Source organism: Rattus norvegicus, chromosome 4, assembly GCF_021556685.1.
Source record: "Rattus norvegicus strain SHRSP/BbbUtx chromosome 4, alternate assembly SHRSP_T2T, whole genome shotgun sequence".
NCBI lineage: Eukaryota > Metazoa > Chordata > Mammalia > Rodentia > Muridae > Rattus > Rattus norvegicus.
In genome coordinates, this window is record NC_141537.1 from 81950288 (window position 1) to 81964526 (window position 14239).

The window sequence follows — 14239 nt, forward strand, 5'->3', positions numbered from 1 at the left end:
TTTGATTTCATTAAATTTAAATAAAATTACATTAGGAAACACTGACAAGCTCATCATCAAATTAGGATACCCAAGTGCTTTCAGAAACCCAGCTCTGGTTTGCTCTGTGCAGGGGCTGACAGCAGGCTGCAAGTGATCGTTTTCGCTTTCTTACCTAGCAGTAGGTAAACCTGTGAGTCCGTACAACTTCTTTAATGAAAACATGTTATTACTCTAGGAAGAATAAAGTACCAAGCTAAGTCATCTATACAGCTTTAACGAAGTCTTTATTATTGACTCAAAATGTACAAAGTTTAGGAAATTATATGTGGCACTCTAAAAATAACCCAGTGACTACGAGAAACAGCAACCTTCAGTGGTGGCTTCAATGACTAAGATTCAGATACAATCACAATGAATTCCCCATACAAACCAGTGGGTAAATTAAAACTCATCATTATCTGCGAAACAGCAACAGGCCTTATCTCTGCGGCTTGTCTCTAATGTAACCCATCACTGCTTGCTTAATCTGACGTCAGGAGCTTTAGTGAATGACGACACAGGACGACAGCTGAGGCAGGAAGGTCTCCCAAAGGAAGGTGGCTCCAGGCAGTCTGTGTTCCAAAGCGCTTGCAGATGGACAGACTTCTGTGCCAGCAAAAGGGGAAAGCTACATTTAAGTTTTGTTTTCTTCAGTAGAAATGTTGATTTATTTCTCCTGCTTAGGCAAAAAAACAAAACAAAACAAAACAAAAACATTCTTAGCCAAACAAAAGTGAATATTTGCTCAACAGGTTTTGTTTAATTTCTTCAGGAAGCCCATAGAGGTGGCATTTCAGTCGACAGGAGGAGGTTTGCAAACATAGCTGGCTGTTATCAAAGGAACTTTCTCTAAATAATCCGTTCACTTCCAAAGTAAATTCTCTGGCGTTATTTTTAAAAATTAAAGCTGAAGCAAAACAAAATAAAACAAAAACAAAAACAGATTTGGGGCACCACACTTATGCTTTCAGAAAACTACAAAGACTTAAAAAGGCAAAGACTCAAGGAAGAGAGCAAGAACAGAAGAGCTATTACAGAATATTGGATTAAAATGTACTTACCCAGACTCTCAAATATCATACATCTCCATTAGGTAGGCTTTAGGCACCAAGCCAATGGCTCCCTGCATTTCTCCTACCCACCAGCCATATCTATTGTATTCCTAATTGAAAACAATATGCAGTATTAACCAGGAGGTTGGGGTAAGCACAGTATTGTTTGTATGCAACTTCTTAGAAATGTTTCTTTTTATAAAGCTACTAGTGCTGGAGCTGCAAACGGAAACATTTACATCTTTTATGCTTTTGGACAAACCAAACCAAACTAAAAGAAACAAACAACAAAAGTCCCCCAAACAAACAGAACAACAAGCAAACAAAAAGAAACAGAAAATGAAGCGAGACCTGTTGCTGTTGGCATGAATTTACATTACTGTACAACATAAAATGTTTTCATTACTGGGCAGACTGCAGAAAGCAGTCACTCAGGGAAGAGCGTGGGAAATGAGTGTGGCAGGAGCTAGTTTCTGGGGTTCCCATTCTCTCTAGACTGTGCAGCCTTGGGTACCCTAAGGCCAGAGCTGCAATGTGCCTTCAGGCAGCTTATCTATCTAGCAAGGATGAAAGTCACTTGTGGGGATAGGAGCACGAGAGCAAACCAGTAAGTCCTAATTAAACTTAAGTGGTTTAGAATTCAGGGGGGCACCCCTTCTTCAGAAAATCTAGTCCATTTAAAGCTGAGTTAAGTGGAGAATAGGAAAATACTAAAATTAAAAATTCACGAACACCAATGCAAAGTAACTCGCAAACGGATTCCCTGAACATAATATCCCAGAGCTTTCACTGTCTCTCCCATCCTGGACTGCCTGAACTTGGGAGGAAAGTTGAAGGTGTGGTTCGGTCTGCTCGCAGAAGGAGGATCAATAGGAAACGAAAGTCCCTCTGGTTTGAAAGGCACAATATCACTCTGTGGACAGAGTGACTGATGAGGTGCTCTGCAGGTTACAATGTGAGATAAACAAACCTGGCCCTCCTCTTCTCGCCTCCATTCCCCACTGACAGACACACCATTGCTTTAGGCACTGTGAACCCTCCTTAACCGGCCTCTGTCTGCCAGATTGACTAATGGATTTTTATCTCAAATTTATTTATGTTTAGTGAGATACAAACAAGTAAAATGAATTACAAGTTTCAAGAATAATATCTTCCAAAAGCAATACTCTGCACAAGCATTAAGACCCAAATTTAATTTTTCATATAAGATAAATTTTTAAAATCAATCCCCAAAGTAATTCAATAGGTTATGATTTTCCAACGTCTGAGTCATAGATAAATGTGCATATATGCACGCTGAGTTATGTGCAGGGAAGGGAGGGTTGATAGACATGCAGACTTAACATTCATATTGATTTGTATGCTATTGACCACTGCAAGGAAAATTATGCTATTCTTCAATACAAATGTAGCAACATTAGCATGTATGTATTGACAGACAGTCTACCTATAAATTAAAGGATAAAATCTATGAGTGCTTTTAAAGTGGTGGGCAGTAGCAGAATTAGGCTTATTCAAAGAACAAAGGGGGAAGGAGAGGGGGCAGAAAGGTTCACCCCGTCCGTATTTCTTGTTCTAATAAGAGTACAGCCTTGATTCTTGAGGGGGTGGAATAAAGGTGTTAAGTGTAAAGCTCACTGATAGTGTGAGGAAATTGTAACTTTAGTGGACAAAACTGTCTAAGCAATAAGGGCTCGGTCCAGAACTCGGCCATGACACGCGTCATCTACACAAGGCACATTTATGAAAAGGAATATCAACTTACTGGAAACTAGACTAGCAATCACAGTACCTGGAAGGCACCTGGGAAAATTGCCCTTTTCAGTTTTTAAGGCAATGAATACAATTGGAGCCCAATGCTTAACAAAACAAAGATACTTTACAGATCAAAGGTCTGCACTGTAAGATATCAGCATGGACTCATGGGGTAAGTCTGGGTGGGAGTGAAAGCTTTTACCCAAGATCAGCCTTAGATTTTCCCCTCAGCTGATGAAAACAGAAGAGCAAAGGGTCTAGCCAGCCATTAGGAGACACAGACAGCACCCAGTGGGAGGGCAGACCACGACCTGAACCTGCAGCCAAGGAATGGCGCTCAGCCTGGAAGCCGATGGCAACTCAGAGAACTTTATAATATCTACTTTGGCTATAATCAGCACTGTGGACTAAGGACCTATTATTACTCCCCAAAGAGCATAAATCCTCAAATTAAGATAAGAGATTTTACTTGAGAAAGTCGGGTGCTCTGTGTGGTCCAGAGGTAAGGGTAATTAGCTAGAATGGACAGTAGCAGGCGGTAGAGAGGAGCTTTCTCAGCTGGAAACAGATCCCTTACACGGAACATTCCAGAGAGAAAGAAAAATGTTACAATAAGTAATCCTAAGTGCTTCACTTAATTTAAAATAATCCCCAAATGTATGAAGTACATACCTCATGAAAGTACTCTAAAATATCGGATCATATTCAGAAAATGGTAAGAATAAAAATCAGAATTATTTCTGACTTTATATTATAAATAATTCCACATAATACTCCTGTGTGAAATGAAGACATAAGATAAAATATAGCGAGACAAAAAAACCTCGAAGGCAGATGTACAGCTGTGCACTGAAGACTGCAAACAGGAGCAGTCCTCGCACCCTCCGCCATCCTCCGCACCGGCCTCTTGAGCAACATGAATCCCAATGAAACCATCTGCATCCCATAGACGGGGATGAAAATGTTCCTTGGACTAAACTTTAGCCTCAAGATTCAACATCATGCAAGGTTTCCTTCCAAAACAGAAAGCCGGCCTCTTTGCCCAAACATATGTGATTACGAATGATAGATCGCTTAACGGTTGGAAATAACGCCATTGATAAATACCGTGTTGTCTTAAGTCACAGATGGATCATTTAAAAAACACCCCTCAAACCTTAATAATAAAGGACAGAGAGAGAGAGAGAGAGAGAGAGAGAGAGAGTGTGTGTTGGGGGAGGGAAAGAGGAGAGGCCCATACCAGACTGCCATGTGGGCCCTGACAGGTCCGGAAGCATCACGGCGTCAGGATCTCAGGTACGAGGTCTGCCATCTGGCATCCTTCACCCTACTTGGCTCCTACCATCAACTGAAATGCTAACATAGGCAAGTGATTGTACCTCAGGAGGACTGATAAAATAATGAAGAGTCCTTTAATCTACAGGAAACCATTTTAGTCAATTTATAAGAAATATTGCATCCCTTTGTAGGACGTGTAATTATTTTCTATTAATCATGTGCTATAAAGCTACATTGTGTGGTTATTCTGTTATCACTGGGAAGAGGCCTGCAGTCAGCTTCTGACAATGTGAGGTAATTACTGACACAAAGCTGCGTTCTCCTCCCGCAGCAATGCTATCAAGATGCAGAGGTGCCGTGATGCTCACTGTATAAAAAGAGCCCTCAGAAGGAATTCGCTATCTGAGAAATGGATGGCTTCCAGGCAAAATGTAACAGGGCAGTCCAAGAGGCGAGCCCCAAAGTCAAATTCCCCTAATAATTCAGGAAATAATAGGAAGATGGCAAGGAACCTTGCAATCTGACTCCCACGGCACAGCTGTCAAACCACTGAAGTCATCTTATTTGTTTATAGGTATTTATTTACTGGGCAATAAGGAGATTGTGCAATAAGGTTGGGGAAAGGACCAGTTTTGATGAACACAACAGTAAACACATGTTCACATCTGCTTATTAACTCGGCCTTCCTCTCTGCTGGTGCATCATTCTACACTTGAATAAGATCCCCAAATTCACTTAAATCCCTTTGTGTGCCTGATCCTGCTTCCTTGAGTACGTTAATACCCTTTCTGCAAACCGGATGAACAACATCTGCTTCACAGAAAACTAAAGCACTGGCAGGGTCTAGGGTCTCAGTCCCTTACTGCCATGTTTGAAGGCAACAGGTGCTTCAAGTGCCGGGCAGTCTCTATGTCCTTTGTCTGAGCATACATCCATGCTCTAAAACATGCGAGCCCCTGTGAAATGAAAGCAATTTCATCCACAGACTATTATGCACAGAGAATTTAAGAATCAGTGGATTTAACATTTATTTTCCACATATGGTAATTATGCCACGTAAAACAGGTAAAAACTAAGTTAATATTTTAAACATATAAAGACTTTCTTCAAGGTTATCTTTGTGTGTGTGTGTGTGCGCATGTGTGTGTGTGTGTGTGTGTGCGCGTGTGTGTGCGCGCGCGCGCGCGCGCTTTCTACGACTGCACTGAATTCACAACAGCTGTGGGTCCAGATCGATGGTTTCTCATTTAGAACTCAGGTGTGACTGAGTTCCTCCAATTCACAGAATTCTTTTTTGTTTTGCACCGTCCACTCCATTTAATAGCAGGAGAAACATGGAGAAGTAAAAATTTAATTTTCCTAACAAATTTATTTTACATCTCAGAGACCTGACACACTGAATTCAAGTTTTTACAGTAAAAAGTTACAATGCTGTCGACCAACATGGCCATCCTGCCTGATCCTTCACTGACATGTTGGGCTAGCAGAGACTCAGAGTGAAGCTCAGTAGAGAGGACTGGAGTGGCAGGGTTTGTCACCTGCCAATCCACATCTCCCTGACCGCTCCTGGGTTCACCTATGCCACCGTGTCCAGCTGTCGCTGCTCCAGTGCAGGCCTTTGTGTGCCACCTGACTGTGAGCGGCTGAGAACTGTCTGCTTCAGTGCCATATGGCTTGGCTTGTGTGCTGAATTATCTGACCCACACTAACACATCTCACCTCAAACTGAGCTTTTCTTCCTCAGCGGATTTCACACACCTCAGTTTTATTTCCTCAAACAGCAAAGAACAAACTATCTGAGCTCAGAGTGCGGCCTCGCTCTCTTCTCGGTGCCCTTGATACTGCATATGTAATAGATGCTCAGTGCGTTAGATACTGGAAACTACCCCAGATCCATGCTCACACTGGATGGTGCACCACGTGTCCAACTTTGAAAAGAAATTTAACTTATAATAGGAATATACTTTTCTTCATGTGTGTGTGTGTATGTATATATATATTTAAGAGTTATTTAGCAAACACTTGTTCTGATCTATGCACACAGTGAACTTGGGCAAGCTGAAGCATGGGGCTCCTGCCTCTGGTTGGCTAGAGTTTTCCACAACACCCATGAGATGCTTTGTCTAAAGAGCTTCCACCTTATCTTTAGAAGGAAAGGTTTCTGTCTCCTTTGGAACAAGGTGCTTCCATTTTTCTGAAGAAGTAAGTTAAGTAGGACTAAGCACTGACAGCCCTGCCTGGGAGGGGAGGGGGTGCAACGTCCCGGGAGGCGCCTGTGGGGTCTTCAGCTCCTCCCATCTTCTTGAGCTCTCTCCTGTCTTCTTGCCTGTCTTGGTCGTAAACAGAAGTGGGTAACTCTGGGTAAGCTCCTTTTCGCCTTGTAATACTTCTATTCTTTTTTTTTTTTCTTTTCTTTTTTTCGGAGCTGGGGATCGAACCCAGGGCCTTGCGCTTCCTAGGCAAGCGCTCTTCCACTGAGCTAAATCCCCAACCCCGGTAATACTTCTATTCTTACCGAGACTATAATAATTCAGCTTCATATTCATATAAATCAGTAAATCGAGTTATTATACACTGGGATCTTTGTAGAAGACCTTAGTTTTACACACACACACACACACACACACACACATACACACACACACACACACACACACACACACACACACACACACACACACACACACACGAATGCAGGTTCTAGAGGTTCCTGGGAGAATGTGGCTTTTCAAAGCAGACAGTGCTGGGCAAAGTCAGGGCTCTCCTTTTTTGACTGAAGGGAACCTCAGCTCCCTGGCTCTTCTGTTCTGAGTTCGGTTACCAGGGAGCTCAGGCTGCAGGTACAAGCCTGGCTGTAGACGCTTTCCGAGATGATGATGGTGGAAAGCCTCAACGGGTGAAGCCCTTCCATCCTTGGTCTTTATTTGGTTTCTCTGATTATGTCGAGCCTTAATTTCTTCCCTTGTAAAGTAAGGGCTTGTACTAACATTCTCCTAACTCTGTGATTCCATCATCTTCTTATGAAGCCAGAATTCTTTCCTATTGTTTAAATATAATTTAGCAAATGCATTTAAAATACTTGTCATTATATGAGATATTAGCTAACTACAAAATACTTCACATCAGGAAGTCCAGAATGAAATTAGCAAAGAAGGAGGGAAATAGGAAAGGTGAGGGAGGAGAGACATGGGGGGGGGCACGGGTGAGGGAGAGGGAGGAGAGACATGGGGGGAAGAGAACGGGGGAGGGAGAGGGAGGAGAGAGATGAGGGGAAGAGAACGGGGGAGGGGGAGTGAGGAAAGATACCGAGGTTGGGGGGAGCTGATCTTAACACTGACCACTAAGTCACACTTGGGGAAGCGCATGAGTCTATGGTGGGGTTTGCAGTTTTATGTAGAAAAAAACATCAGGCAGGTGGAGAGTCCAGTTGGAATGAAAAGAGTAATACAGGCCTGTGTGAAGAGTTTAAAGGAAAACGTCTGTTTTTCAGGGAGAGCAGGTGTGGCTCACCCAAGGCACAGGAGGGAAGGCAGTGGGCAAACTGGGTTGGAAAGGACAGTTTGGGTGGTTTCCCTGTGCACCTCTGACTATCGGGGCTATCCTCTACTGGGGAACCAGAGTTTATGGCTAACAGACAAAAAAACAAGCAAAGACTTAGATACTCCTTGAATGAACAGGTAAAGGTGTAGTTTAGCTCCAGCCTCCTAGAACCCTTCTGAGACACTGCTTGCTATCTCTCTGCCTTCCCTCTGCTCTGACACTCTCAGCCTAGACGACTGCTCATTAGTACTTTCTGTTTCTCAGGCTCCTTGTCTCTGCCACCCAGCTCGGGATCCTGGAAGGGAAGCCACTCAAAGCTTCTCTGGATCCAGCTTCAACTAGTACTCTACATAGAAAGTGTTTAATATGTAGCTGTTGATCAAAAATAAATAATTAAAATTCATTAATTAAGAAAACCAACCAACTAGGTTGTTTAGAAATGAGTTGAGATACTTAGAATTAATGTTTTGATACAAAAAGTAAAAAAGGTAACCTCTTAACTGAGGTCCACACAGTGCCAGCACTGCAGAGGATTTTGGGTGGGGCCAGCATTGATTCCTGGAGATGGCCCGGATTAGTTGTCTGTGGGTAGCCTCCACAGAAACGTTATCGGGCATGGACTTCCTGTAAGGCTGAACCACAGATATGCTCCATGAAGTACCATGCAAAGCGGGTGCAGAGCAGCGCCTACAACACTGCCATGTTCCTTCACCTCTGATCAATTTCTTTTCCCTTTCCAAAAATTATGAAAGCAAAATACCAGAAGCCTAACGACAACAAAGCAGAACACTTCCAAAGCCTCTGCCTTGCGCCTCCAACGCAGCACAGCCTGGAGTGGCCTGGGGAGAAGAAAGCTCAGGGAAGGGCGGCCCCCATCAACTGGTCCGTGAGCATGTTTGTGGGACATTACTGATGGCTCCCTACATACAAAGGCCCAGGCCACTGGGAGAGGAACCGTCTTCCTTAGGCAGGTGGGTCTGTGCTGCGTAAGAAGTGTAGCAGAGCTTGATCCAGTGGGTGAACCTGCAAGTGGCCTTTCTCTGGGTTCTGCTTCAGTTTCTGCGCTGGCTTTCCTAAATGACGGACCTGGAAGTGTGAACTGAAGGAAAGCCTTTTCAACACATTCTTTTTTGTTCAGAGTGCTTAAACAAAGTAACAAAAAAGCAAACAAAAGGGGATCTGATATTGCAAAAAGAGTAAGTATTAAAAGATCTGAACGTTCCCCTGAACTTTTCTACTTAAAACAGTAGCTAACCATTCGTATAACTTTGTGTATGCATGTGTGGATATACACACACATATGCAGGTGTCTACAGAAATCGGGGGTGTTGGATCACCCCCAAGCTGGAGTTTCAGGCTACTGTGAACCACTTGGAGCTGGGAATCATTCGGGTTCTGCAAGAGCAGTGAATGCTCTTAATCTCTTAATGGCTGACCCTTCTCTCTAGCCCTAAGATTTTAAACTCAGCAGTCTGTCTCCCGTCTCTACTCTCTCCTGCCTAAGAACCTCCCAAGAATGCCTAGCTTCATATTCTACAGAGATGAAGGGGACGTCACAAAAGAGCAAAGGCAAAGTTTACAATGACATGCACTGTGCCAGGGAGCTCTGAGGTAGGGGTTGGGTAAAAAGGGTACAGGAGACCACAGATTGTTCAATTTAACACACACACACACACACACACACACACACACACACACACGCACACGCGCGCACAGTGTGATGCTTTTCTTTATGGTTCTAGTTTGCTTCTGGCAAACTTTTGGTTATACAACACAGAATTAAACTCCTGTAGACCCTGCCACCTGGCTCCTTCCCAAGGCAGCCCCCTCCATGGTCACAGGTACCTCTGACACTGTTTTCTTCCTCGCCCTCTTTCAAGTCACTATAAGGGCTGGGCCACCAGTGGGCCTCCAAAGTCCCATCCCCTTCACTGTCAGCCTTGTCCCAGAAGGGAAGGCTGCCTCCATCTTATGGGAGAGGAAACAGGAAACACTTGACAACGTTGTTCGGAAAAGTGGGGCTGGAGCGCATTAACAGAGTGCTCCATTACTGGAGAGGCAGGCATGGAGGAGGAGGCAGGTTACATGGGGTTCCAGTACCCAAAGGGACAGCACAGAAACAAAAACACTGTCAGGTCCAAACAAACAGAATCACAAGAAAAAAACACCCCTCCTTCCTAAAAGGCTGCAGGAACGGATGACTTGGGGACTCAGTGTCAGCTACGGTTGTCCCCTGAGCTGTCCTGGTCAGTCTTCAGTGGTTGGCCATGCTATTCGTGCTACCCTGGGCCATATGAACACAAATGAGAAACTAGGAGAACTATATATTAAAACAAACAAGCAAAACAAACAAACAAACAAACAAACAAAAACCCCCAATGCCTCTGTCTTTGCCAGTGAAACTTTTGATTCGTTTATTTTATAGATTTGAAGCCCAAAAGCCATACTAAGTAAACCTTTGTATTCTAACAAGAAGTAAATGTTCAATGACAGACACAATTAACCAGTCGCTGGGAAGTATCAACCAAACACAAATAAAGCACTGCTTAAACCTCCAGCCAACACAGCCTCAAATGCAATCTACTGCAGTCATGACCACTGTCTTATCTACATTTCCCATTTTGTCTTAAGAAAATATGTTTTTTTGAAGGCTGCAAAGCTAAAGTCATGCATGTCTCTGGAGAAAGAAAATATTCTAGAGCCTTAAGGGGCGTCCCTCTTTCCTGCTGAAGAACAGCTCTCTTAAAACAATTTATGGCTTGAAAAGTGAGGATGAGGATGAGGATGCGGTTAGCAATGTGCCAACCAGTTCAGATGGAAAGGTAACTCTGGAGGATGTGAGTCCAGAGCAGCAAGGCAGAGCAGTAGGACCAAAGCCGAGCACAGGCAGAGGGTCCGCCTGCTGCTGTGCAGCCTGGGACCTGCTGATGAAATGGGAGTATTACACCAGCATGGTTCGAGGACAGCGCCATTAGCACCAGGGAACGAATGTCCACAGTTTGGGAAAAATAAAATCGAGATGAAATAGCAGAATATTTAGCATGATTTTCCAAACAACTCGATTTCTACAAACAACTGAAATTAAAAATTAAAAGATTTTTACTGCTAATATGCCTTTTCCTTTCTTAAAAACAAAATCCTGAGATCACACTGTATATTTTCAGAGTTAACTCACCCACAAAACAGTTATAAAAATCTCAAATTATACTTTCACCTGTTCCTGAAAATATGTTTCTTTTTTTTTTGTAGGAGAAAAAAAGAATTCTAAATCTATATTAAAATACTGAATTATTTTAATTCATTAAGAAAACAGCATCAAGATTATATAAAGAGAACAATAAAGCAAAAAGGTGCTGTCTTCATTTAGTGCAAACAGAATTTAGATTTATATTAGTGAGGTTCAAAGGTTGAAACAAAAAAAAAAAGCCGGATATTTGAAGGAGGGGCTAGCTCAGCCCTAGGGTCACATGGCAGCTGCTAATTGGAAAACGTTAAAGAGGGAAGGGGGAAGGGCAGAGTGTGTGCCAGCTCTTTATTGTATGTAGCATTTGATTTTCACTGAAGGAAAAAAAAGGTGGTAGTGGTGAAGATCTGTGTAACTCTCAAAAGAGACTTAACAAAAATAAGTCATCCGGCAGCGAACTGAGCACAGCAACTGGCCAGCAAGGCGTCCATGGAAGAGGGAAGGAAGGGAGGGAGGGAGGGAGGGAGAGAGGAAGGGAGGGAGGGAGGAAGGGAGGTAGAGAGGGAGGAAGGGAGGGAGGAAGGGAGGGAGGGAGGGAGGGAGGAAGGGAGGGAGGGAAATTTAATTTTTTTAAAATAAAAAAAATTTAAAAATTAATAGTTGTATTAAAAACTCTTTCCTTAAACTATTTTGTGCTGTCTTTTTAAAATGGACATAATCAAAATTGAGAAACTTGAGGGCAGTAACTCAAATCAGAGAATATTTTACATTAAAAGTCAGTACACCTCTTAAGATTAAGTTATATTTCTTTTTTTTTTTTTTTTGGTTCTTTTTTTTTTTTTTCTTTTTTTTCGGAGCTGGGGACCGAACCCAGGGCCTTGCGCTTCCTAGGCAAGCGCTCTACCACTGAGCTAAATCCCCAACCCCAAGTTATATTTCTTTTAAACCTTTTAAATAGTTTTAGTTATTAAAAAAGTCATGACATCAATTTCTTACAAAGTATTTATTTTCTGTCTTCACAAATATTATGCCAGATTCCTTAAAATATATTCTTTTTATACAATTTCCACACTTAATTCAAAATGATGAACAAAATTTTTCATGATTAATGTTAATACTTTATTGACATGGGATGGGAAAGTATTACCCATAGCTAGATGTAAAGTTGAATTAATGACACCATTTTGATTGTGCACATTAGCGGCAATTACCTGCACCACTCATTCTGAGCCACTAGATGGTGTAAAAAAATAGATTACAACAGTGAAAATTTCATGCCATCACCACAAACATCTAGCTAATACTCTAAGATTAAACGAATTTGTAGTCATAGAAAAAGGTAGTTATTTTTATACTACTTATATTTTTAAAGATTCAAATTAGACGTTTCTTTCTGTGTATGTGTACAAGTTTCTGAAGAGTTCTCTCCTTCCACAGGGATTAAACTCAGGTTCTCAGAGTAAATAAATGCAGGCCCTTTAACCTAGTGAACCAACAGCTTATCCTTCTAAAAATATACAGTACTGGTCCCACCTTGATCTAGAAATCCATTGCTTTCTTCTGAAAACTCTTGAGTTCTCAAATTTATTATTCAGTTATGGTATTAACTTAAGGTCTGTGTCTACCTAGCTTTGGGCAGAACTATAGGTTACAATGTGAGAGACTGTCCAGTGATTCTGCACCTGCACAGTGCGAGGTAGAAAGGAAGTCTTCACACACACTCCAAAGCAAGCAGATAGCTCAGCAAAGGCTGCAGCCATGTTGGGACAGAGAAGGGAGGCTGTTCTCTTTATCCTAACCATGCACCCTGACTTTCCTCTCTGAGGTTCACAGCTGCTGACTGTGAGTCCCAATCATTTAATTTATGGGGAGATACAGTGACTAACAAGTTCCTCTTTCTTGGCTCTTCTTTCAAAAACCACAATTAGCCTCTCCTAAAATGCTGTCTCTAGAAGGAACCCAACGCTGTTGGAACATCAAACCTTGCAAAGGTCTGAAAGAGGAGGCCAGTTCTCTCCCAGATAACAGCATTTAAGATGTTCAGACAGAAGTGAATGCTACCTGTGAGCTGGGCCACATCTAACCCAAGGTCTTAAACAGGTTTAAGAGAACTAAACTTCTACCCTCAGCATCCTGGAAGGACAATGCACACTAGGACTACACTTTTAATTTCCCAGGAACACGAAATGATGGATGTGAGTCCAGGCCACTTTGCCGGGTGGGTGCCTGGGCTTCCTACAGCCAAGCTGACTCATGAAGAAGGCCTTAAGAAGAGAACCATGTGGGCTTTACAAGCTACATGTGTGCAAAAGGAATACAACGTTATGCCATGTATCCCTAGACTCTGAAATTTCAAATACAAGTTAATCAACCCTTTAATTTTAATATTCTCATAGCCAAATTGGTTAAACAGTTAGGTTAGTAAATTTGGGAGGAATTTCAGGAAAGTTTTCTGATAAGAACTGGGCCAAACAGTGCTATTTCTGTTAAATAATACACTTTAAAAGCTGCTGTTTTAACTTTGGACAATTACATGTTTAATAACAGACTTAACCAAAAGCTGTCATGTGGACATGAAGGTACGATACCATAGCAATGCATGGATCTGCCATTGGGAGGCTGACTGGAGTTCATGACCAGTCTTGGCTTTGGCCATCTCAGTAAGTCATGATCACAGCTCCCGGTACTAAGTTATTAGTAAATATTTCTTTTCACACTAATCTCTGAGAGCTTATAGATTAGTCTTTAGGATTCTTGGTGTCTAGAGTGTGTCTTGGTATTGTGGATGCTTTATTCGGCATGGAATTAGGTAGAAGGGACAGAAAATAACTACCCTGGGCGTCAAGATAATATAGTTCAGGTACTGTCTCTGCACCGGGTACAGGCGATCTCCATTAAGGTGCCCACTCTAGGACTCTATGATCCGCTGGGTCAAGACTTTCTGTACTAGTCATACAATGTTAAAATCCAATTTGTGACCTTATTTTCAATTTCTCTTTGTATCTAATAGTTCACATCATCTTTCTGAAATAAACAAAATATTTCTCAGCTCAATCACATTAAAGTGTTAGACTTATGACCTATGTAACATTTCTCTGCTTATATTTAAATCATTTTCATTCGTGATTTTGTGCTAAGATAATCTTAAAAAGTAGACATTAAAAAAATTCCTACAGTACACTAAGGACAATTTTAGGATGAAAATTAAGGGAGTTCATATGCAGCGTCAGAAGCTGACGCTTGGAGCTGGTGGCTTCTACAGTCCAGTATCTTAAAAAGCAGCAACAGCGATTCTCATGTACATAACGATGACAAATATAGTTTGCTAAACTTTAAAAAAGTACCTCACCCTGTCTGAATATGGAGCATTGCCTTTAAATTGTTGGAACACCCAATGTGTTTACACAGA

General features: G+C 42.1%; 1 protein-coding gene across 5 annotated transcripts in view; it reads right to left on the minus strand.

Moving 5' to 3' along the window:
* Positions 1-247: 247 nt before the first annotated feature.
* Skap2 (src kinase associated phosphoprotein 2) overlaps positions 248-14239 on the minus strand; it is a 150128-nt gene continuing 136136 nt past the window's right edge. For 2 of the 5 annotated variants that reach the window (XM_087655739.1, XM_087655741.1), the window contains exons 12-13: positions 1083-1183; positions 248-627 (exon numbers count right to left, since the gene is read on the minus strand). In XM_087655739.1, the coding sequence (XP_087511865.1) occupies positions 1091-1183 (93 nt within the window). In that variant the 3' untranslated portion in view covers positions 248-627; positions 1083-1090. Of the gene's footprint in view, positions 701-1082; positions 1184-14239 lie in introns of all 5 variants that reach the window. The other 3 variants (XM_087655738.1, XM_087655740.1, NM_130413.1) reach the window with 3 other exon arrangements.